The sequence below is a fragment of the Conger conger genome, chromosome 14, assembly GCF_963514075.1.
Source record: "Conger conger chromosome 14, fConCon1.1, whole genome shotgun sequence".
Classification (NCBI taxonomy): Eukaryota; Metazoa; Chordata; class Actinopteri; order Anguilliformes; family Congridae; genus Conger; species Conger conger.
In genome coordinates this window covers 25,406,642-25,427,672 of record NC_083773.1, presented here as the reverse complement: position 1 = coordinate 25,427,672, position 21,031 = coordinate 25,406,642, and the positions used below count along the sequence as shown (strand labels likewise).

The 21,031-nt window shown below is 43.5% G+C and overlaps 2 protein-coding genes across 4 annotated transcripts in view; both read left to right on the top strand.

The window, feature by feature from the left end:
* The window catches only part of LOC133109596 (nuclear receptor coactivator 3-like), a 54,835-nt gene extending 48,867 nt beyond the window's left edge, over window positions 1-5,968 (top strand). Inside the window, exons 20-23 of the mRNA XM_061218985.1 lie at window positions 725-992; window positions 1,823-2,003; window positions 2,235-2,505; window positions 3,228-5,968. Of these exons, the coding sequence (XP_061074969.1) occupies window positions 725-992; window positions 1,823-2,003; window positions 2,235-2,505; window positions 3,228-3,239 (732 nt within the window). The 3' untranslated portion in view covers window positions 3,240-5,968. The remainder of the gene's footprint in view (window positions 1-724; window positions 993-1,822; window positions 2,004-2,234; window positions 2,506-3,227) is intronic.
* A 208-nt stretch (window positions 5,969-6,176) lies between these two features.
* Window positions 6,177-20,743, top strand: LOC133109597 (minor histocompatibility antigen H13-like). 3 transcript variants are annotated; one of them, XR_009704767.1, is made up of 14 exons: window positions 6,177-6,694; window positions 8,674-8,772; window positions 9,359-9,441; window positions 9,789-9,877; window positions 10,246-10,331; window positions 10,505-10,630; window positions 10,882-10,939; window positions 11,097-11,180; window positions 12,021-12,057; window positions 12,145-12,247; window positions 12,332-12,417; window positions 13,327-13,488; window positions 14,604-14,649; window positions 20,580-20,743. XR_009704767.1 is itself a non-coding variant. In XM_061218986.1 (13 exons), exons 1-12 carry the CDS (start codon window positions 6,479-6,481, stop codon window positions 13,463-13,465), a joined length of 1,206 nt encoding a protein of 401 aa, XP_061074970.1. In that variant the 5' UTR covers window positions 6,177-6,478; the 3' UTR covers window positions 13,466-13,488; window positions 14,604-15,702. The 3 variants fall into 3 exon arrangements, 1 of the variants encoding a protein (XP_061074970.1); XR_009704768.1 differs by lacking the exon at window positions 20,580-20,743 and adding an exon at window positions 16,351-17,121; XM_061218986.1 differs by lacking the exon at window positions 20,580-20,743 and having other exon boundaries at window positions 14,604-15,702.
* Window positions 20,744-21,031: the final 288 nt, after the last annotated feature.

The window sequence follows — 21,031 nt, the reverse complement described above, 5'->3', positions numbered from 1 at the left end:
TTACACAAACGGTGGTTCTAGTTGTAATGCACCTTTCATTCAAATATGTAGCCCAGAATAGTTTTTTTATTGTAATTTGTGAAGTCAGATGCTACTTGAAAGCCCTCACTGTCATTTCCACAGAACTGTCGGTTTTGACTAAAATGATATGGATGGCACATAAGTACTTCTGTGTACTGTGTCGTTCTTTACATCTTGCACTGGTGTCTTGGTAATCTGAGCAACAACTTTGCTTAGCCCACTGAACTCTATAATACTGAGCCTTTGTTCCTGTTGCAGTTCACATAAGGCTACTCTGGCAATGTACGGTTTATTTGGCAAAACGCTAGCTAAAATGACTAAACACTAAAAGGCTTGCTATTCTTCTTAATATCTTACTTGACGAGTGAGGGATTAATTTGTTTTCATGGTGTGAGCTGAACAAGAACTCCAAAGTGTCTGTTATTAAAAAAAGGATAAGAATGTAATGCGGAAGACAGATAGTGAACAATGAAGTAGTGTCTAATTATAACATAATTCTGCAGTATTGTAACGTATATCTTTCTCTTTTTGTTGTACACCATTAGCATTTTATTAGCAACTGAAATGACATAGTAAAGAAAGTGTTCACATACAAATACCAGTGACCTGTGATGTCATTTCCTGTGCTGACTGTAAGGTCAGAGACAGACGTGCTGCTTGGGAGGTGGTTACCCTGATGGCCTTTTCTCTCTCTCCTGATCAGCCTGGGTTCCTGAACGCTCAGATGATGGCCCAGAGGAACAGGGAGTTGATGAACTTCCAGATCCGGAGACAGAGGATGATGATGGCCTTACAGCAGCAGCAGCAGCAGCAGCAGCAACAGCAGCAACAGCAGGCTGCAGCTGGGTTCAGCCCCCCTCCCAACGTCACCGCCCCCACCGCCATGGACAGCGCCATGGCCGGACCCCCCATGGCCGGACCCCCCATGACCCAGCCAGGGCAGCAGGCCTTCCCCTACGGAGGGAGCTACGGTGAGACCCCCCACCCACCCGACATCCCGGACACTCTGTAATGTGCTGGGCCGGTCTGTGTGCGGGTCCTGCTGATCCCTTAGTTACATTCAGGAGTAAACACTGTGCTTCATTCAGATGCCTGTGTGCATGTTTAGCTCAAAGGGCTGAGAGTGAATCCATGCCCCAGCAGTCGGTGGTCTCGGTGTAGATGAACACTGGGTAGAGCAGGGGTGGCACACCTGATAAGCAGCTTACACTTTGACTCTTCAGGACCAGGGTTGGCCACCCTTGGGCTAATTGAATCATTAATGGGCCACAGAAAGATATTGTCTGTTCAGTGGTTTAGATATCTCCGCTGCCATCTAGTGGACCTCTATCGCATGTGCATACAGTCCACTCACTGGACGGTGTGGGTAAACTAGCCGGTGTATGCTAAAGACCTGTGCTGAAATGCTTTGAGCTGTTTTTATTCCTTTATTCACGGGAGTGATCCGATGGTTGGTCAGATAACCCAGCCCGTCTGTGCTAGCCGTGGTTCTGTGCTCATTGTATGTAAAAACCTGTAGTCCATGGTGTCAGTTACATGTCACCCTTTCATTTTATCCAGTATGTTATGCAAGACACAGATTTTAAAACCAACCATAAAACAAATGTAGTCATCTGCACAACTATCTGAAGGAGAGTAATAGAGTAAAACACTCTAGTATATGTGTGCATAGTGGAATTTTGTGTGTGTGTGTGCGCGTGTGTGCATGCACATGTGTGAATTCTTTTTTAAAGCTTTTGTATTTTATAGCCAGAGGCTGCATACTTTCCTGAAACCCTCTCATTTCTGTGTGCTGTTCTAGGGATGAACCAGCAGGGGGACCCCTCATTCGCACGCTCAGCTGGCAGTCCCCCCAGCAACATGATGCCTGGACGCCTTGGTCCTCCACAAAATCCCATGATGCAACAGCACCCCCAGGGTGGCCCCATGTACCAGTCAGCTGACATGAAGGGCTGGACACAGGGCAATATGCCCAGGAATAAGTAAGTTATCCACACAATACTTCAGCTATGCACTATGCTAACTTCATGCGCCATTTAAGTGCCTAATACCCATACTGCTCATGAGAGAGCAAAATGTTTGAGTGAAAGAATGTTTTCTTCTATTTGGTGTGTGGGAGAGAAATGTGTTTTCTGTTTCAGTAAGTAATAATGTGTGCTTTCAGTGTTTATGCAGGTGAGTGAATGCCCTCTCTGTCTCTCTCTGTGTTCCAGCATGTACCCCCAGCAGCAGCTTCCCCAGCAGGGCAACCCCAGCTCCTATGGGGGCATGATGATGAATGGGTCTATGCCAGTGAACGGGGGCAATGGAGCGCACATGGGGCAGATGCAGGGGCAGATGCAGGGGCAAATGCAGGGGCAACTGCAGGGGCAACTGCAGGGGCAGATGCAGGGGCAAATGCAGGGGCAGATGCAGGGGCAAATGCAGGGGCAGATGGGCATGAACCCTATGGCCATGGGACGGATGCAGATGGGGTCTGAGCAGGTGGGTCCAATGTTTGTGTTTGTGTGTTTGTGTGTTTGTGTGTGTGTGTGTGTGTGTGTGTGTGTGTGTGTGTGTGTGTGTGTGTGTGTGAGTGAGAGAGAGAGAGAGAGCGCTCCTGTATGTCTGTGCGCATGTGTGACTATGTATGTGCTCATGTGGGCGGCCTGTAGCGTAGTAGTTAAGGTACATGACTGGGACCCGCAAGGTCGGTGGTTCAATCCCCGGTGTAGCCACAATAAGATGTGTACAGCCGTTGGGCCCTTGAGCAAGGCCCTTAACCCTGCATTGCTCCAGGGGAGGATTGTCTCCTGCTTAGTCTAATTGACTGTACGTCGCTCTGGATAAGAGCGTCTGCCAAATGCTGTTAATGTAATGTAATGTATGTCTGTGCTCATGTGTGCACTCATGGTGACTGTATGTCTGTGCTCATGTGCACTCATGGTGACTGTATGTCTGTGCTCATGTGCACTCATGGTGACTGTATGTCTGTGCTCATGTGCACTCATGGTGACTATGTCTGTGCTCATGTGCACTCATGGTGACTGTATGTCTGTGCTCATGTGCACTCATGGTGACTGTATGTCTGTGCTCATGTGTGCACTCATGGTGACTGTATGTCTGTGCTCATGTGCACTCATGGTGACTGTATGTCTGTGCTCATGTGTGCACTCATGGTGACTGTATGTGTGCACTCATGGTGACTCTGTCCCTCTCTCCCTCAGAAATACTGCTGATGCTGTGACTCCAGTGTGTGACTCTGAGCTCTGAGTCCTGCAGGACGGGGCTGCTGTGACTCCAGCACTCTGTGCTCCACCTCCCCACCAGAGATCAACGGGGTGCTGACAGAATGCCTCCTAATGTCAGACTGAGACTCTCTCTCACACACACACACACACACACACACACACACACACACACACACACACACAGACACACACACACACACAGTTCGCTCATACACGCTCGCAGCCACACACGCGCTCTCACACTTGCTCTTTCTCTCCTCTCTGATACACTCTCACACATGTTCACTTTCATACACAGAAAAACACAAAACCAGACGCACACATACACACACACACACACTCACACACACACACACACACACACACACAGCTGAGCGATGCTCAGGAAGAGAACATGTATTTATGTAGTTGTGCTGTGGCATCACACCTCTGTGTGTTCCTTTTCCTACTGGAGGAGCCCAGCTCTGTCCGCTGGCCAATCAGAACACGGCCTGTTCCTCCAATCAAAGCAGAGGCTCTTGATTTTCAGGCAGTTAGACCGTGTAGGTGGCATGCAGTATTTCGCCTTTGTTGCGGGAAAAACTCTTTGCTTTGAAATGTGATGGTCTAGGGTACGAGGCAGAACTATTTAGTTGCGATTGCATTGCACTTTACACAAAGGCTAATATTGAAAGGACTGTTGCAATATTTCTTAGTCATTTTAGCCTTATTCAAAAATCAATGCACATAGCAAAACCTTTCCTTCATCGGTCTCTTTATAATTAAAAATGTTAACGCAGAGCAGTAAGCACATATTTCTATATTATGCAGATTTAAGCAATAAACATTCTACTCTTTAGACTGAAGCTCAATGGATCATTTACTCAAAGCAAAGGTACTGCAGTATTAGTTGTAATGTCACATTTTGCTATTTCTTGTCTGTGTATATGAATTGTACATATGCTTCAAATGTGTATTATATGCTTTTGTAGGTTACATACTGTTTTTTGCACAGACTGTAGGGCTTCTTCGTATTTAAAGTATAATTCTTATTCTGTTTTTTTAAGGTGAATAGAGCTTTTATTCAATTTTTTTTTCTTGGTGAAGGGGGCAAGGGTAGGGATTACTTGTCGTGCCCTAATTTTGAATACATTTTAAACTGTACAGCTGCCATTTTTTAAATAAGAAAGGCACTTTTATTTGTGATATTGAAAAACAAATCCTGAAATGGTTTTATTTGTCAGGATGGCCATAAAGGTGAGATGGAGAGGTGCAGGGAATGTATCATCACAGTAGCATTTACTGAAGTTCCTCAGTGTAACTGGTAGAGGAAAAAGACCCTATTCCTTACCAGAGAGACCTGGGACAAACCAACACAGAAGAGTGTTCCACTCTACCAGTAGGGGGTTTTCCTGAGGAACTCGCACACTCACACTCACACTCACACTCACACTCACACTCTCACTCACACTCACACTCTCACACACACTCTCACACACACACACACACACACACACACACACTAACCAAGCGATTTCCTAAGGTAACTTTATACTTTCCCAGTGGAGGAACACACTGAGTGTGTAGGAGAAGGCTTCTTTACTGACTGACTAATTTAATGTAAACACCCTTGAGTGTATTCCCTTCCATTCGCTGGAATGAGTTCTAGGGATCTGCCTTCTTCTGTGGACCTGAAAGACCCAGACATTTGGCAGCACCACAGAGTTCAGCAACACACAGAAAAAGCCATCCTGATGGACAGTATCCGAAAGAAAACCAAATTCACTCACTCACTGACTTTTTTGAAAAACAGAGGTCAGAAAGCAATTTCTAAAGTAGCATATTTCCAGGCACAAAATAGTAGCATTTTCTTTTTCTTGGTGGTGCTAAAATGTATCTTGGGGCAAGGTAAAACATTGTGAACATGATATTGAATTGAAGGGGAAGTTCTGGCTGTAATTATTGTCATTAATCTTTACTGAGGATTTTTAAATATCTTACCTTTATTCTGTGCTTGATTTTCATCAAGAAATCTACCTTGTAAGACATGCGCAATCCAAAGATTTATTTTGTTTCAATGCTTTGAAGGTTCCTTATATTGACAGTGCAAATGTGTATTTATGTGTGTATGTGTGTGCACAAGCTTACACACAGATATAGATACATATTAAATGAATATATATGAAATTAATATTTTGTATATTGTATAGTACAGAAGGAATACATGGGTTTCCTGTTCTGCAGCTTTCTGAGGGGAATATGGCCAGTGGGGAATCTATTTCAGTGCAGCAGGGAATGGGTTTCTGTAGATTGTTTGCTAAGGTTCAACTTTTATGTTTTCACAAAGCCACCACAATTGTGAAATTGTTCCAGACAGAGAGAATCGATTGAATTAAATGCTGTGTGACATTTGTCTTGAACTAAATTTTTTTCAACAGCTGACTTTTTTTCGAGCTGACTGATGGAGAGGTTTCAGTGGTTCATTTTTATTATATTGAATAGCCTAGAGATGATTTTATTTCGTTTTATTTTTGTCTCGATTAGTTCAGTTAAACTGTTCAGTACACCCTTTTGGGGACTCGTCCTTGCTCCTGTTTTCAGGCGTTGCGATGCAGAGAAAAGTTCCCTTTGCTCTGTTGTTGATTAAATGAAAAACGGAAAATGAATCCAGGATGTACATTGCTTTTTCTCTTGTTTTGCGATGTTAATATTGATGTAAATACAAATTTCTATTTAAACATTTGTGGCCTTTTCTCTTTTTTGTGTGCATCTTTTCTGTGTGCCATTACAGACAAAAATGTGAGCCTGAAAGTAGGTTTGGAATCAATCATCAAGCATGACTAAGAAAATGTCACAGCTGTTTCCAGCTGCACGTGCGACGCTTGGAGCCTGACATCTACAAAGCTCTTAGCAACACATTTAACTGTTTCTGATGTATAACGTAGTTCCATTTCGCTTATCAATGCCATTCAGAAAAGGTAACTGTCTAATCTTTGCTTTTATTTAGAATTTTCCGCAAGTATGGTCACCGGAAGTCGCTTCATTTTTGCGCAGAGAGCACGTGTAATAAAACCGTATATGTTATGATACGGAGCCCGCTGCCACTGATGCTTGCTGCTTAACGTTGATCCGAGGATTGAGTACACGGAGTATACAGTTCTGTAGTACAGACCGTGTATAACGTTTCGCATGTGTTGCTACTCTGTAGACATTTCACCGGTTGACTAGCCTACAACTAGCTTGCAAAAATGGCCAAGGTTGACCTAGGATTGCCTTTTCCAAGTGAAACTCCAACTCAAGATATCCTGACAAATGGTACGATTACCGACTCCTCGAACGCCACCGTTGGCAAGTCTGTCTCCACACCTGAAGGATCTGCGCTGGCGTATGGTAGCCTGCTTTCCATGGCTCTGTTCCCCATCTTCTTCGGTGCCCTGCGATCCGTCAGCTGCGCAAAGAGCAAGGTAACGTGCCGTTAGCTAACTAGCCAACTGAAGAACAAACGGACTGGTCAGCGATACATATACATTGTTTTAAACATTTAACAATATCAGCTTAATTAAATTAAGGGGTATTTTCGTCCATGTTATGGTTGCTACCGAACGATACAACTGTACGTTCTTGCAGTAAGTTGGTAAATGTATACCTAACATGTCCGGTGAGTAGTCTATATTGTAGATCAAATGTGAATATCCTGACGTTTTTACGCATGTTTGAATCAGTTTTCAGTGGACATAGCATGGGTCCATGCCAATTCAACAGATTGTTTGAACTGTTAGATTTTAATGAGATTTGGCATGCTGATTTGTCCACCACTGGAACCGAAATTACACTCGTCTTCGATTGTTAATCTGGGAGATACGGGCTAACAAAGTTTGCACTAATGTGTATTACTCCATGACTTTGACTTGCCCTGCCTCAATTACTGTAGGTTGTCGATAAATGCTTCTTATATCACTATATACGCCAGCTATATTGTTTATATGTATTATGTTAACCCCAAAATGAAAGAAAATTAAATGGATTGCGTTTTTACCTAAATTAAATTGTTAACATCATCTCCAGAAAATTCGTTCTTGGATAAGTGAGTCACTGCCGAGAGATCATTACGCAACATCACACTTTTGATCACTTATTCCTGGTTTTCCACAATCCCATTATCTGGGACTCGGTTGTGAAGACAGTATGACCAACCAGTAACACTAATTACCTGGGAGAAAAGAAAACTAGGGCTGGTTTTGGATTTGAGTCGGGCCTTAATTTGTGATGATGGTGTGTAAAAGTGTGTGGATTGGAATTACCGTGCTTTCATTGTGGATGCATAGAACTCGGCGGAACCTTCAAGTGAATGGACCTTCTTGCCGTAGTGCAGTGCACATTCTGTATGTTGTATTCGATATGTCACTGTATCGGACAAGTTTTGGACACAGAATTCCACCAGTTTACCAATTTCCACAGCATATTGTGGCCCCTGTTGAACAATAGGAAAAATTTAATTTATTTTATTTGTATTTATCAGCAATACATCTGTGTTTAATGTGCTGAGCCCACCTGTTTCAGTTCTGAGGATGAATACTGATATATTAATCTCAAAGGAGATAGCTTTAGCTATTCACCTACAAGTTATCCCAAAGTAGACAGGAGATCATAGGTCACACAAGGCACATAATCGAAGCTGTGTTGCGACTTCTTTGCGCTTTCACATCCTTTGCTAATTGGAGTCACCCTTTGTAATACTTTTTTAAACTATTTAATTAAGGATTTTCTAAATTTATGTTATCCAATCCCTGTGGGATTTGCTGTGGTCTGATTTCAGGAGCCTCTGCCTTCAATTAAGTGCAAAGCTATGGAAATTCAGCCGTGTGTCGCATGCACACTTTCTAATTATTTATGGGTATTTTAAGTCAGTGTTCTGAAACCTTCTCATTTTAGAGCCCCTTAAGGTAAGAGGTAGAAAAAGGTAGAAAAAACATGGACGGCACTCTGGAAAAACCAAAATGATGCTTTAATAGATGTATATGTGCAGCATGCAAAGCCAAATGTTTTGGCAGTTGCCTTCTTCAGTGTGCAATAAAATGCAGAAAATATATTCTACACATTTTGTTTTTTCCATAAAGTGCTCTCCATGAAATTATCAGGAATCAGATTATCAGGAAATTGGTTGAGTTGAAAATGTTTATTTTTCCATTACCATTAAAATATGACCACAGCATCCACAAGGCATTTGATATAATGCCCAACTTCAGTATTTAGTGAATATTTGTTGTCAATTAGAGCGGTAATCCAAAAACAAGAGAATTGAATTTCAAATGAGTCACACCATTGATTTTAAACATAGAACAGCAGTGAGCCTCATTCAGGGCACTGAGGGCAGTGACCTCCCTGTGACCTCTGCTGCTCCTTTGTGCTGGCTCCCATCTTTTCCTTTGTGTGGTCCTCCCAGAATTCCTCAGATATGCCGGAAACCATCACCAGCCGGGATGCGGCCCGGTTCCCTCTCATTGCCAGCTGTGCCCTCTTTGGGCTGTACCTCTTCTTCAAAGTAAGGCAAACACAGTACACTGTGCATATGCATAAACACACTCTCACACATGCTCGTACACACACACCCACAAGACGCAACATAATAAAACACTGTCACATGCAAAAACACACACTTTCACACACGTTCTTACTTACAGACACACCCATACCCATACCGACACAAGAACCGGCACACACACACACACACACACACACACACACACACACACACACACACCCACAAGACGCAACACAATAAAACACTTGCATGCAAAAACACACAATTTCACACGCATACTTACTTACTTAGGCACACCCTAACCGACCCAAGAACCTGTTCACACACACATACACACACACACTCTGTTAGAGGCTTACCTCCCTATTTTGTGCTGATAGTGGGTATTGTGGGTTAGGAGGAGGCTGAGTGTTCAGTAGCACCCAAAATATTTAGATTTATCTGCATGGATTTGCTTTTGTACTGGGTGTCTGAATTTAACGCATGAAGCTAAGCCAGAACGCATTATATATTCTCATTACTTTAAGTGACACTTTGTATTCTGTTGCATAGCAACTTTTTTAACAATGTATTCTCATTCCTGTAGATATTTTCTCAAGAATATATTAATATGTTGCTGTCAATATACTTCTTCATGTTGGGGATTTTGGCTTTATCCCACACTATGAGGTAAGCTCATTTTGCAGTAAGTGTCCCATGTTTGGGTTATTTCACTGGCAAATATTGAAAAAGTAGTGTTTATGGCACATTTGTATCTGTGGTATTGAGGATATGCTTGGAGACTTTTGTGGAACTCCAGGGGTCCCAAGACCGTTGTGGGAACCCCGATCCAGCAGAGTGGGGCCCACCCTAGTGCCTAGTCGGCTCTCTATACTGCTGCAACTGCTTCTGAATTATTTGCTCTGTGCACCTTTTTTGGGATCTTTTCGTTATTTTACACTTTAGTACAGCGCTTCTGAACAAAATCCACTGACACTCCATCACCCTGTGTCTCTCCATCTCTCCTTTTCACCCAGTCCGTTCATGAACCAGGCTTTTCCAGACACCTTCCCCAACAAGCAGTACCAGCTTCTGTTCACCCAGAGTACAGAGGAGAGCAGAGAGGGTGAGTCCTATCCCCGTGCTGCTGTGACCAGGCTTTTCAGGGGAACATCCTTACCCTCTGTTACTCTTCCATTTGGCCATCTGTAAAGATGCAACATCATTCTTAAGTAACTCATGTATTGGGTCTCTCTCATGTTCCAGTTCTTAAGAATACACTTCTGACCTTCTGGTCTGCTTGGTTGGCTCAATTGCACCAGGCAAGGCAAGCACAGAAAAGTATTTTAATCTAAAACAATTACGTATTTGACCCAGGTCTGATCTGCTTATACACTCCAGCACAATGACGTTGCAGTTTTCCTTTGTAAACTGGTGTATGCTGGCCTGTTGGGTTGATTGACACTGTGTGATCCCTTCTTATCCTACGCACAGAAATCATCAATTATGAGTTTGACACCAGAGACCTCCTCTGCATCTGTATCAGCACAGTAATAGGGGTGTGGTACATACTAAAGAAGGTAGGTCTGGCTTTCCTCTCTGTCTGGGTTCTTACTGGAGATGATGTGCACGCTGTAAGCAGGCATAATGAGTGGTATTATAGCCCTGTGTATACCACCAGGGCCTGTTACCTTCATGGTTTACCTGCCTGCCTGTGTGTGTGTGTGTGTGTGTGGGTGTGTGTGTGTCCCAGCACTGGATCGCTAATAATCTGTTTGGCCTGGCGTTTGCTCTGAACGGCGTCGAGCTGCTTCACCTCAACAACGTCTGCACCGGCTGCATCCTGCTGGTGGGGCTGTTCGTCTATGACGTCTTCTGGGTCAGTACATCCACCGCCCTCCCTGTGATATCTGTCTGTACTTGTCTATGTGAGCCTCCTGACACCACCTGTCTCCATGGGGGAACCAGAGTGTGGTTACTGTAAGGCATGCCCCCACCATGACTGCACCTGCTACCTGTGATTCACACACCCCTACTCCCCTGTCTTCTCTGTTTTTTTCTTCATTGTATGGTTCTTCAAAATGACTGACATGCACTTCTAATTTTAACCATGAGCTTCTTTCTCTTTAGGTTTTTGGGACCAATGTCATGGTAACTGTGGCAAAGTCATTTGAAGCGCCAGTCAAATGTAAGTCATTTTCATATTCCATTTACTCTGCTCTGACATACTTCAGATGCTTCATGCTCTTTTTTGTTTAGTGAGGCTGTATGTATGTACGTATGTGTGTGTGTTCATATGTGTACCTGTGTGCGTGTCCACCCTATCTCTCTCTCTCTGTCACCAGTGGTGTTCCCTCAGGACCTGCTGGAACATGGACTGGATGCCAGTAACTTTGCCATGCTGGGTTTGGGAGATATTGTCATCCCAGGCAAGTGAAAGCTTTCCCATATGGAAGGAGAACAATCAGAGTTTCATCTCTGAACTGACTTACTCAGACCCGATGACATCACTGTAGCACTCGCTCACCTGTAAGACTGAACACGCTTTGCTGTAGGCTACCTGTGAGGCTGAACACACTTTGCTGTAGGCTACCCGTGAGGCTGAACACACTTTGCTGTAGGCTACCTGTGAGGCTGAACACCTTGCTGTAGGCTACCTGTGAGGCTGAACACACTTTGCTGTAGGCTACCTGTGAGGCTGAACACACTTTGCTGTAGGCTACCTGTGAGGCTGAACACACTTTGCTGTAGGCTACCTGTGAGGCTGAATACGCTTTGCTGTAGGCTACCTATGAGGCTGAACACGCTTTGCTGTAGACTACCTGTAAGGCTGAACACGCTTTGCCGTAGGCTACCTGAAAGGCTGAACACGCTTTGCCTCAGGCTACCTGTAAGGCTGAACACACTTTGCCTCAGGCTACCTGTAAGGCTGAACACACTTTGCCTCAGGCTACCTGTAAGGTCACAGGTGATGCTCCGGAAACATTGGCCCAATAATCGCAAATATTCTGCCACAAATAACACTGAATAAGCATTCATCTTTAAGAGCTATTTTAGAATTCTTTAGTTTTTTCAACCATGTATTTGCTCATGAAACAAGAATTTGGGAGTTCCAATTAATTCCTCTACTTAAGATTTAAATGCACATTTAGTACTCTGTAAGCGCTATGCAGTTTTATGCTATTTACCTCCAGTTCCAGTAGATGGCACTGTAATACTTTGAACTGTCCAGTTAGCAGCTTCAGACCTCTTTTGTCATTTTTTTTCAGGTATCTTTATAGCATTACTTCTGCGCTTTGATGTCAGGTACTGAAATTATGCTTCTGTCACAGTGCAGTTATAGTATAATTATATGTGTGTACATAGCCGCTATAATCATATCCTCATCCCCAGCTTAAAGAATAACACACGGACCTATTTCTACACCAGTTTCCTGGCTTACGTCTTTGGCCTGGGGCTGACCATATTCGTCATGCACACCTTCAGACACGCACAGGTGAGACCCCCCCCACCTCGGCTCAGACCTGAATCACTCCTTCACTGGCTGAATTATAACTGGTCCTCTCTTTTACCTTCCCAGCCTGCACTTCTGTACCTGGTCCCAGCATGCATTGGGTTCCCTGTGGCAGTAGCCCTTGTGAAAGGGGAATTAACAGAAATGTTAAGGTGAATGTTTCGTGTTGTTTTTCTCTCTCTCCAGCTGTGACAAGTGTGATGACAAGTTATAGCCCCAAAGTTTCATTAGCCAGTGTCGGTGGCCTTGCAGCCTCTTTGAAGCCATTTTTCTGAAAAACATGGTTTTGTGGCACTCAAAATGAAACTCCCTTGATATCTGGAGTAGAGAGACTTTGGTATCGTTAGAAAGCTTACATTCCCCTCTTCCGATTCGTTTCTAAAACTCCAAATATGTTTTGAGGTCAATACGACTTTTGGTAGAGTAGGTCACATAATTGAAGTTACTATAGGTAATTTCAGACTTCTACCAGTCATGAAAGGAATTGCAGCAACAAATACCCTCAAACCACAACACCTCCCTTCTCTGTGAACGTGCTGACATTGAACCCCTCCCCCATGCCATTGGCTGTGGCAATTGGAACCAATTTCCAACAAATGAGCTTGAATTATTGTACAGCTATACAATGTTTTGGCACAGAGTGTCGGTCCGTCAAATCTACACTTTGAAACACAAATGTAAGGAATATAAACACAAGCAGAGGGTGAGTCAACATGTCAATTAGCCTTTTTCAATGATAGGAAGGGATTTACAATGGTCTTGTAACAATGTTTTAACACAAAAATCTTACCTATTGTACCTTTAATACACAAACCAAAATAGTTTGTTACTCTTGCACCTAAGCATTACCCCAGATCACACACTGTGCATCTGTTTGTTCTCTGTACTGTAAGACAGTTCAGTCCATTTAATGGCCTTCCTCTGTAATGTGCTGTCACTGGATCTGATTCTCACATTATATGTTTCTGTGGTTGTGTGTGAAAGGCTGAATTTATATAAATTCTGAAACTGTTCTCTCTTTCCTCCCTCTCCCCTCCCTCTCTCCTCCCTCGCTCCCCCAGCTATGAGTCTTCAGCGGAGGTTCTGCCTCACACCCCTCGGCTGACCCACTTCCCCTCCGTTTCGGGCTCGCCCGCCACCATCGCCAACTCCATGCAGGCCTCGCCCTGTCGCCCGCGCCACGCGCCCCCGTGCATGTAGGGGCTCCGCCTCTCACCGGACAGGTACCCCGCCCCTATCCCAGCGTCCTCTGCTCTTCTGTGCTCCCTTCAGCCATTCAGCTCTGCCCCAGGGATCATCAACTCACGGCCGAGAACTGCTGCTTTTCCGCCCTCCCTTTCCCTGGGAGTCAGGTGTGAAGTCAGTGGCACTAAAAGTTCAGTTAGTTACCTGGAAGAAAAGATTTGAGGACCAGATTTCATCATCCCTGCTTTACATTACCATTTTTCCAAGGAGCACATGCTCCAAAATTGCTATTTTTACATCACACTACAGCGTCCCAATTAGTAAATAAATATTTTTCCAGTCAGCACACATCAATTTCCATGAGTAAATACTAGGAGCACTGTAGAGCCCTGTTTAGTGGGAAGATTCAGAAGGTTGTGTGTTTAAATCCCATAAGGCGCCTCTTCAAGGCACGATATCCCGGCTGCGGCAGTTGAAGCTGCTGGATAAAGGGCTTCTGGGATGTGTGGGGTGTGAGGCTGGAAGCTTTCTGATGGATTACGTCTGAGGATGAAGACGTCTGCAGGGTGGACAAATAGCGCTTTATAAATAGGCCCGCAAGCACCATGAAGCCCCGTGTGATTTATGGAGTGATGTGTTCAGCTCTGCAGGTGGTTCAGGATTGTGGGAGCATTTGTTGCTGGGGTGGGCTGGGCGTTGTAGTCCTGCTCTGTCTGGATGGGGCTGCTGTAGTCATCTCAGTGCAGACCTCTAATTCCTCCTCAGAACCTATTCCTCTGCCCTGATAGATATTGCAGTTTACATGTGTATGTGTGTTGCATGCTAAGCTGTGTGCATGTCCTAGCGCACATATTGTGTGTTGCATACTACTGTGTGTTGTGTGTGCTACATGTTGTGTCTGCGTATTGGCATGCTTGTGTATGCGTGCTGAATAACAGTGTACTCAAGTGGGCATATGTGTGAGTGTGAGAGTGTGTGTGAGTGTGTGTGTGAGAGTGTGTGCATGTGTGTGAGAGTGTGTGTGTGTGTGTGTGTGTGTGTGTGTGTGTGTGTGTGTGTGTGTGTGTGTGTGTGTGTGTGTGTGTGTGTGTGTGTGCCCGCCCGCATGCCTGTATGTTAATAACCCAGCCTCTCTGTGTCCTCTTTCCTCCAGCTGTGATGAATCTCTAGCCAAGGTGGACACTCCACCTGCAGAAGAGGTAGACTCAGAGAAAAAAAGATTCATAATGAACACATTTCCCATTTCTTTTACACATGCCTGAGCTGCACTCTTACCACAGGGTGGCGCTCTTAATCCCCTTTGCGTATGGAAGTGTTTAATACAGCGCTACTGGACTTCACGTCCTGCGGGCCACAGTGTCTGCAGGTATTTGCTCATACCGTGGCCCACAGGACGTGGAGTTGAGTAGCGCTGGTATAATATATTAAGTGACTGTATGACTGGATGTTTCTAGGTGTTATGTTTGTAGGATTTTATTTAAAGGGTAAAAAGTTTGATGGTTTCCAACTCCATTTGCATAGACTGTATTAGAATTCATATAAGAGACAGGAGTTCAATTTCTGTACTGGGAGTGAAATTAAGCAAAAAGCATTGAAGAAGACTGTATTGCTGAAAAGGATTCTCTGTATGCATTTGTGCAGAATTCAGACTTGTATGTGTTACATTTTTTTAAACAAGAGTATCTTTGACAGATCTTTTAGTCATTGCTGTATTTAGTCCTAACAGTGGTAAGCTTCTAACTGATGTTAGCTGCTGAGGGTGTTTTTATGATTGAACTACACCAGTGTAATTAATGTACTCACAAGGTTAAGCCAATACAGCTAGTTAAAGTGCACAAGAGCTGAGCTAGCTTATGTTGCTCATGCTTCCCGAAGGTTTATCTCAGATTATCAAGGGCAGGTTTCTTTATTGCCTATTAACTCTAGCACGCAACTGAGAACGTGCTGATCAGTACACCAATTATGCAGTCTTTTAAAACCTCACATTTTAAGTTGGATTTAATGGTTTGTATGTAGTAGTTCCCAGGTAACTGTAATGCAAGCTCGGGAGTTCTATTTAGGATGCTAAATCTAGTTCTCTTGGTACTCTTGGTTATAAAGTGTTACATATGTATGCAATTTCTCATACACTTTAATCTTTCAAAACGATCGTTCATCAGGATGACTTTATATCTAAATTCTTAGGTGGGCATTAGCAAAACATTAACAAAACTTGAAACCACTAGTTTTGTTTTTCAAAGAAATTGAAATTGAATACTTGTATTCACATTAAATTGATCAGAAAATACTGCCAAGACATTGATAATATTGCAAGTTGCTATTACAGTTTAGGGCAGCACTAGTGTAGTGGGTAGCACTGCCGCCTCGCAGCAAGGAGGTCCTGGGTTCGAATCCCGGTCGGCCGGGGCCTCTCTGTGTGGAGTTTGCATGTTCTCCCTGTGTTTACGTGGGTTTCCTCTGGGTACTCCGGTTTCCTCCCACAGTCCAAAGACATGCAGGTTAGGCTAATTGGAGAGTCTAAATTGCCCGTAGGTATGAGTGTGTGAGTGAATAGTGTGCGAAGGCCTGGTGACCTGTCTAGGGTGTATTCCTGCCTTTTGCCCAATTTATGCTGGGATAGGCTCCAGCCCCCCCTGTTCAGGATAAGCGGGTTAGGATAATGAATGAATGAATGAATGAATGTATTACAGTTTATTATTTTTAATTCAGTCTTTACATCTGATTGTCAAGGCCCATTTTAGCAGCCATTACTTCAGTGTCTGAACACTGTGTTGCCACTTCACTAAATAATCATGCTAATGTGTTTCTTAATTTGATACTAGAGAAACCACCTCCAGTATATTAACCACACCTGAAAACAATTGTGCTGTTTAATGAAGCTAAATATATCTTTCCTTCAGTTGCTATCTAGTACACTGGCATTTCTGAAGTTCCATCTTGGTTTTTTGGGGGCCAAAAAGAAACCTCTTTCTCTAGAAACTCGTCAGTAAATGTTCATTTTGAGAGATGAAGGCTTTTCCATGCCTGAGAGTGCCAAGAAACTGAAGATTCATACAAAGGTGTGCACTACCTTGAAAGAAGAGAGCAAACCGGATCTAACCAGGACAGAAAGAGGACTCTAAAGGCTGTGATGCACAACTGTGCAAGAGGACACTAGGTCGCTAGTTTGAGAAACAGGCCTCTCAGGTCCTCTGCGGGCGGCTTCATTGAACAGCACCCACTAAACATCAGCTTCATCTGCAACAGTGAAGAGCACTCCAGGATGCTGGCCTGACGGGCAGATTTTCACAGAAAAAGCCATTTCTGAAATACAAAAAGAAAAGATTGGATGCTGTAAGGCCAATAAGGCCTATTATTGAGGAGCGGTTTTGCTGTAAATGGTTTGCATGAATTCCTGTCTCTCTGCATGCTTATCCATTGCAGATACTATTAAATGTATGCAGAGAAAAGACATTTGAATCCATAAAAACTGGCTGTACAGTAGACAGATTTTACAGTCTGCAGGATACATTTGCATATTTATACTTTTAATAAGCTTCGGTTCTTGTGCGTATTTGGGGCTCATTATCTTCGATAATTGTGGGTATTTGTGAACATCTGAAATTTTGAGGTTGCCACTTATGAATGTTACGCTTTTTCGGAGTTTTGTGCCGTTTATGCAAGGTTTTTGACTGTCCATAATTTAAGAAATACGGTCCCATCATGATTATCGCAGCTGTTGGGATTTCTGGGAGTGAAACGGGATGAGGTTTTTTTTTTTTTTTTTTTTGCGCGCGCGTCAGCGTGCACTTCCATTTGCAGTACAAATGTGTGTTTCCCTTGAACATCCTGGTCAGATACCGCTGAGTGCGATTCCTCTCTTGTGAGTTCTTCCCCAGCTGCAGTCGAGCATTCCTGGAGGTGACGTGGAGAATGCGTTTGATCCGGTCGGGCCAGATGTACGGTTGAATAGGGGCAGTTTTGTCTCCCCGGGGGTTCCGAGGCGGCGCGCTGTTCAGAAGCGCCTCGATTGATCTGAAGTCGCTGCGAGTCTCGCATTCGGTGCCCTTGCGAAGCAGGTGTTTATCACACCATGCGCGGCAATGTTTTCTTAACATTTCAAGTAACCGCACCGGCGCTGGCGTGAAGTGGGGGGAAATTAGAAGCAGTTAAATTAGTACGCAGTCCGTGACGTAGGCTAGTGTTGCGAGTGGAAACGGAAGGAAGTGAAATAATAGAAGAGGTGGATGTTGCAGGTGGCGTACGAATTGAAAAAGGGGGCATTTTGGGGTTGATAAATGGTAGAGAAAAGCACCTACAGACACGTTTTAATTGGACATAATGCTTCTAGTTTTGGCCTGTGTCAGTTTGCGATCAATGCCGCGGGGCCCTCGTTTGAAGCAGCATCAACTCTGGAAATCTACAGTTGTTGACGTCCCTCTTTGGTCTCGGCTTTACACCGAGACGGATGAGAGGTAGTGTGGGGGTGCCCTCATAAAACTCAGACCGCGGGGTCAGTTGGGGAACATTATGTTCTGTAGTGCAGGTTAACTACATCCTTGTTTCACACATTTTCTCCTAGACAATAGAGCCATTGTGGAAACTGCTGTATAATTGAAAAAGAAGACCCATTCTAAACAACAAAACATGCCCTTCTCGCTTCCATTTCTCATGTTTTCCTTTCAATTATTTTAGAAAGTTGTTTCTTAAAGGGATATTCTTTGGGATATATATTTTTGAGAACAAGGCTAAGGATACATTTTGTTTCGTCTGCTTCCTCTTTTAGATTTTACACCCATAGAGGCTATAAACTTGTGAGTCTGCCATTGAGGCTATTTTTTTATATCTTTTTTATTGCTGTCATTTTAAGGGGAAACCACCAAGGGAATGAGACACTCTTTATCTTTTCTCTTTTCTTGCCTGAATCCCTCTGGTCTTCACTGCAGTGGAATGTTCAATTATAACTGTAAAACAATTTTACTTCATTAATTTTTTGTGTGGCTGTAAATTAATGGCTAGTAGGACATTTCTTCAGGGCGTTCACTTGGATTTAATCTGTATTTCTAATTTGTGCATTCATATAAGTTTGAGAAACTGTAATGCAGTTCCATTGCAATGGGGAATATGTTAACTGGAGCCAGTAAATGGAAAAAATAAACCATTTACAAGGTTGTAATACCCAGCTGGGGCACCGCACTTGTCCCTCTGATCATGGTACTTACCCTGGATTGCTTCAGTAAATATCCATCTGTATACATGGATTTTATAATAGCATCTGCTAAATACCAAAATGTAATATAAATGTAAGTTCCTTCCTCAAGCGTAGCTAATCTGGGATGTGCTTACAGGACATTTCCACTAGAGGCCGCCACAGTCAGTATAGTTGGTAGAAGATCCTTGTCTTCAGTGTAAGACTAGCTCAGGGGTGCCCAATCCTGTGCCATGGCTGAGAGTATGTATGTTTTCATTCCAACCAGTCACAGCACGAGCTGATTTCACTAATTAACACACCTTAAACCAGGTTGAGGAACTGATTTGTGAAATGAGCTGGTGTAGTGATGGGTTGGAATGAAAATCTGCATACTCTGGGCCCTCCATAGCCCATGATTGGGTACCACTGAACTAGATCATAATTTTTGATAAAATGACAAAACGTTGAAGAGCAAATGAGGACTCCTAATGACTTCTAAGTACTTTCTGAGAGCTGGGAATTACTGTATGGCTGAGCCGTAAAACGGCAATGAAAACTTGCTGTTTTTATATAGGACAGAATAAGTAGTCTGTTGTAAGAAGCACACTGGCAGATTTCCTATTGCTGTGAGTGAAAAAGATTATTTATACTGTGAAAAACTGGAAATGGTCTATCCTTGTGTACATTTAAAAACCTGGGAGTGGGAAATTCTAACCTCACACAACATTTCATGCTCTTTTTTGGCTACAATGTGTATATTGATTCTGTAGCATTATCACTAGCTAATGAATGCCTACCCTTAACCAGCTACGTGACTGAGACTCACAGCTTACATCCCCTCTACCCTGACTTTAAAAGCCCATTGGATAAGCACAGGGCTGCCTGTTGTCCAATCAGTGCAGGAGATGGCATGAGAACCCTTGGCTCAGCAGGAACACAAGTTCATACGTGGGTCACTTCCAGATCCCGGTCTGTTGACAGTCGCAGGGAATGCCAACGATGACAGGAAAAGCATACCATAACAGAGGGAGAGGGAGAGGGAGAGAGAGAGGGGCTCTGAGATATCCCAGGGAGCCCCGCAGGTTTATTTTAACAGCCAGCCGGACTTCTGTGTCGAAAGAACATTAAGTATCTGAGGAATGTTTTTGCTTTTTCCAGAAACATGCTGTAGGATTATGCGTGCCTCGATAGTTATCCTGTCCGATCCTTTGTGACCAGTAGTGACCGTTGCATTCGCGTTAGGATTTTCAGTTAAGAACATTATAGTAACATAACATAATGCTTTTAGCCCAACAATGCTCACCATTTTCCCACCACTAATGTGTACCTAGTGCTTTGTTTAACTCAAAACTAGATGGTATCCAGCATCATATCCAGTCTGGACTTGAAAACCCCCATCCACTACATAACCTGGCAGGCTACTCCACATTCTGCAGTGATGTTATTGGTGTTTATGACTGTTAAAACGGGTTGGAGGCTTTGTTGTTCAGTCCATTTGCCAGGAAAGTGTACATGATGAGAGTGATATTTGTTACCTACACGTCTGCTTTAAACGGTCATGCCCAAGGAAGTGATGGGAGCAAATCAGGGCTAATCATCCTGGGTCATGTGACACTACAGAAATATGGCAATGCTGTTTTTATTTCCCTGGACCTCCAGTGGAGATTTTATCAAATGCAATCACTGTGAAAACAACCATGTCATCATCAATAAACACGTTTCTCTGCTCTCAAACAGGATCGCTTTCCAAAAATAAATGTGATATAAAGCCCTTATCACTGTTTATTTGATCAACATGCACTCTCATTCTGGGTGACTCACAATGATGGCTATATTGTTTATATTGTGTATTCTGTAACCTATTTATCCAGCTGCTCATTGCTACAGTGATTGGGGTTAAGTAGTTTAGTATTCTCTTAGTATTCTCAGTGAATTAAACCCCCATGTCTCCCATCTCAGATCTGAACCCACAGCACCACTCTGGCAGCATCCACCTGAATCCCAGAAGAACCTACTTAGTCAGTATCAGGGATGGGCAAGGAGGGATATATCTGTTTCTCAATTTCAGACTAATTTCTGCTCTTATTCATGTGCTATTATTTAATTAGCACAATAATTTTTGTCATTTTAAGCCATATTCGGCGGCTGATAAATGTTCTTGTCTTGTAGCATTTCATCGTGGTCTAATTTATGCGTGAATCAGTCATGGTGCATATGGCTAATTAGCTGACTGAGCCTGGGTTACTGGTAGCAGAAAAGTCCTGCGTACACACCAGCCCTCCAGGGCTGGATTTGCCTATCCCTGGGCCATATACTGTGCAATATGCATATTTCACAAAGGGAGGTCATGCTAAGAAAAATGTATAGCTCATAACCTTAGTTGTATTAAAATTGACCAAACCAGTGGTTGT

Coding starts and splice junctions, on each gene's coding strand:
- LOC133109597 (XM_061218986.1), top strand. CDS start 6,479: ATGGCCAAGGTTGACCTAGGATTGCCTTTTCCAAGTGAAACTCCAACT. Junction 9,442..9,788: donor GCTTTATCCCACACTATGAG/GTAAGCTCATTT, acceptor CTTTTCACCCAG/TCCGTTCATGAACCAGGCTT. Junction 12,058..12,144: donor CTTCTGCGCTTTGATGTCAG/GTACTGAAATTA, acceptor CCTCATCCCCAG/CTTAAAGAATAACACACGGA.